At 42.1% G+C, this 2,840-nt stretch overlaps 1 protein-coding gene across 1 annotated transcript in view; it reads right to left on the bottom strand.

Moving 5' to 3' along the window:
- LOC106012552 (E3 ubiquitin-protein ligase SMURF2) overlaps positions 1–2,840 on the bottom strand; it is a gene marked incomplete at both ends in the record, with an annotated part of 60,117 nt that overhangs the window by 46,781 nt on the left and 10,496 nt on the right. Inside the window, 1 exon segment of the mRNA XM_013085853.2 lies at positions 99–232. Coding sequence (XP_012941307.2) covers positions 99–232 — 134 coding nt within the window.

Below are 2,840 nucleotides of genomic sequence, written 5' to 3' on the forward strand. Positions count from 1 at the left end.
ATACACACACACACACACACACACACAAACACACACACACACACACACACACAAACAGACAAACAAACAAACACACAACACACAACAAAGAGACTCACATCCCGTGTCTTTGAGCTGCTGTATGGCGTTGGACATGACCCGCACACAGCCCAGGAAGCCGGCCCCCTGCTTCTTGTGGATCTTCTTGTGGTTCCACACACTGATGGTGATCGAGTCTTTGTGGCCCACGTACCTATGAATAGAAATAAGAGGGGGGACATTTTTACTTTAAGTTTAGTTTTGCGGCACTTGCAACAAAGGTCATATAAGTGCAGACGATTAGAAATGTTAATAGAGAGCGGTTTGGTTTGGTTTTTATAAAGGGCTTACTAAGTGTTTTATGGCACTTCTGTATTAAAAAACGAAGACACCTTACGAAAAACGAGAAAAATAACTTCTATCCAAATGTATGTCGACATGGCAACTGCCGTTTAGAGATGGGAAACACCACGACAGACAGGGGAACGAATTGATAGACAGAAAGTTCAGTTTTAGTTTTAGTAAATGTTTTATGGCACTTACAACGCAATAAGGTAATGTAAGAACCGAAGATTAGGTGTTACACGTGAGTAACAAACACAAAAAAGGAGGGGAGATAAGGATGATAGATGTTTGATAGGAAAGAAGGGTCAAACCACATTAGAGCATCGTCCAACCACTCACAGACAGAAAGTAACAGACGGAGTGACAGGCAGAAGGATTGTAAAGAAGTAGGCCAACCTGAAACGGGAAAATAATGAAAAGACGCACGCAGGCTCCTGTACAAAAAAGGGGGAGACACACAACAAAGAAAGATAATAATAGTAATTAATTATCAAAACGAGCGCATTCCACACAGATGCCACAGTGCAACAGACGATTATGCAATATGCACACACCGAAAAAGAAACCTCCCAACGACTGAAAACGGACTGCCTCACAAGATGGACGGGAGATTTATATACCGAGCGAACTGTGCGCTTGATGAATCCGAGCCTAAATGTAGGTCTACACTTGTTCGAATAGTACACTTGTTCGAATAATTGGGCCTGCGTGATCGGAGGTCCCATCGACCAGTCTATACTGATTTTCAACAAAAATAACGTTTACTTTACTGTAAATGTGTTACGGCACTTATTGCAAAACAATACGGTCAAATTAGTGCGGAAGATTAGAGGCGTTACTAATGACCAAAATAATCTGAAACGAAGAATCGGATTATATCAGAACGAAATATATTTAACAAGAAAAAAACAGCAAACCTCACCAGAGAAACAGCCAACCACACACGAATAAAATCTTAACTAAGTGTTCTGACTACCGTGCCTTCGAACACTTGACATTCTCTCAACCCTCATCACAATATAGCTTTGTCACACATCATTGAATAATAAAAACAAAAGGACGTAGATAGCAACAGATTGAGTCAGCACTTTCTTGAAAACACGACCAATGCGACGCTCGGAGGGAGCAAACAAACAAACAAAAAACATAGACAAGTTAGTTTTAGCTTTAGTACAAGTTTTACGGCGCTCGCAACTGCATTAGGTCATATGAGTGTCAGAAGATTAGAGGTGTAACAAGAGAGTAACAAACATGAAAAAGAAGGAGGGGAGATAAGGACGCCAGATGTTTGATAGGAAAGAAGAAGCAAACCACACCAGAGCACCCGCCAACCACCTACAAACATAGACAAGAAAATGGCTTGATTTGCAGAAATCAGAGAAGGTACGGCACAGCTGACCTCACACAAAAACACACAAAAGTCTAGAAAAACAACATTTTTTTCCATTAAAATCGAAGGTAATCGTACAGATGTCAGTCATACTTAATACATGTTGGTCCAAAAAGAGAGACAGATGAGAAGGGGAAAAAAAAAAAACAAACAAACAAACAAAACAAAAAACATTAACACAAAAAAGCGGGGCAACCACCATATTGAGGAACAAAGAAGAACAGGTCATTGCACTGATGACACCCTCTTGCCCTTCAGCCTTCAGCTCTCCAGAGATTAAAAATCAACAGCGGCGCTTGACAGACACGAGAGACATAACGGCGACAGAGCGGGACATTGTGTGCCAGGTCAAGATGGGAAATAACGCGTCAGCAAGCGAGGTTTCTTTTTATTGTTATTATTTTATTATTTAATGTTAAACATTGTTTGGGTTTGGGGTTTTTTTTTCATGGGGATGGGGGTGTGGGGGTCCGTTTACACACACTCTCTCTCTCTCTCTCTCTCTCTCTATCTCGCTCTCTCTCTTGTTGTTGTTTTTTGTAAGAGTTTAAAGACATTTGCAACATAATTACGTCACATAAGTGCTGAAGATCAGAGGTGTTTTGACACAGCAAAAAAAAAAGAGAGAGAGAGAGAGAGAGAGAGAGAGAGAGAGAGAGAGAGAGAGAGAGATAAGGACTATAGATGTCTGACAGGAAAGAAGCCATTCACCCCAAATTAAAACTTTTAAAATATCTGATATAGTCCATCTATACGGGAATCGAACTCAAGTCTGCTGCATGCTTCGGGAGAAGCGCTACACCACAGATCCCAGTCGGCCTACTTTTCGAGTAAAGACGATTGCGTCAACAAAATAACTCCATATTACAGTGTAAGGAAGAAGCAAGACACAGACAGAAACAGTAGAAGGAAAGAAGAGAGGGACGGGGGCGGCGGGGAAGGACCAACCAGTGGCGCCCCCCACCGACCACCGGCGAGAGCCTTCTTTCACAGCACCTTATTATGATCAAAGAGGGGTGATCAAAATGGTACTGTCTGGCTGGCCGTGGGGAGGGAGGGTGGCAGAGAGAGAGAGAGAGAGAGAGAG

Source organism: Aplysia californica, unplaced genomic scaffold (assembly GCF_000002075.1).
Source record: "Aplysia californica isolate F4 #8 unplaced genomic scaffold, AplCal3.0 scaffold00413, whole genome shotgun sequence".
In the NCBI taxonomy this organism is placed as follows: domain Eukaryota; kingdom Metazoa; phylum Mollusca; class Gastropoda; order Aplysiida; family Aplysiidae; genus Aplysia; species Aplysia californica.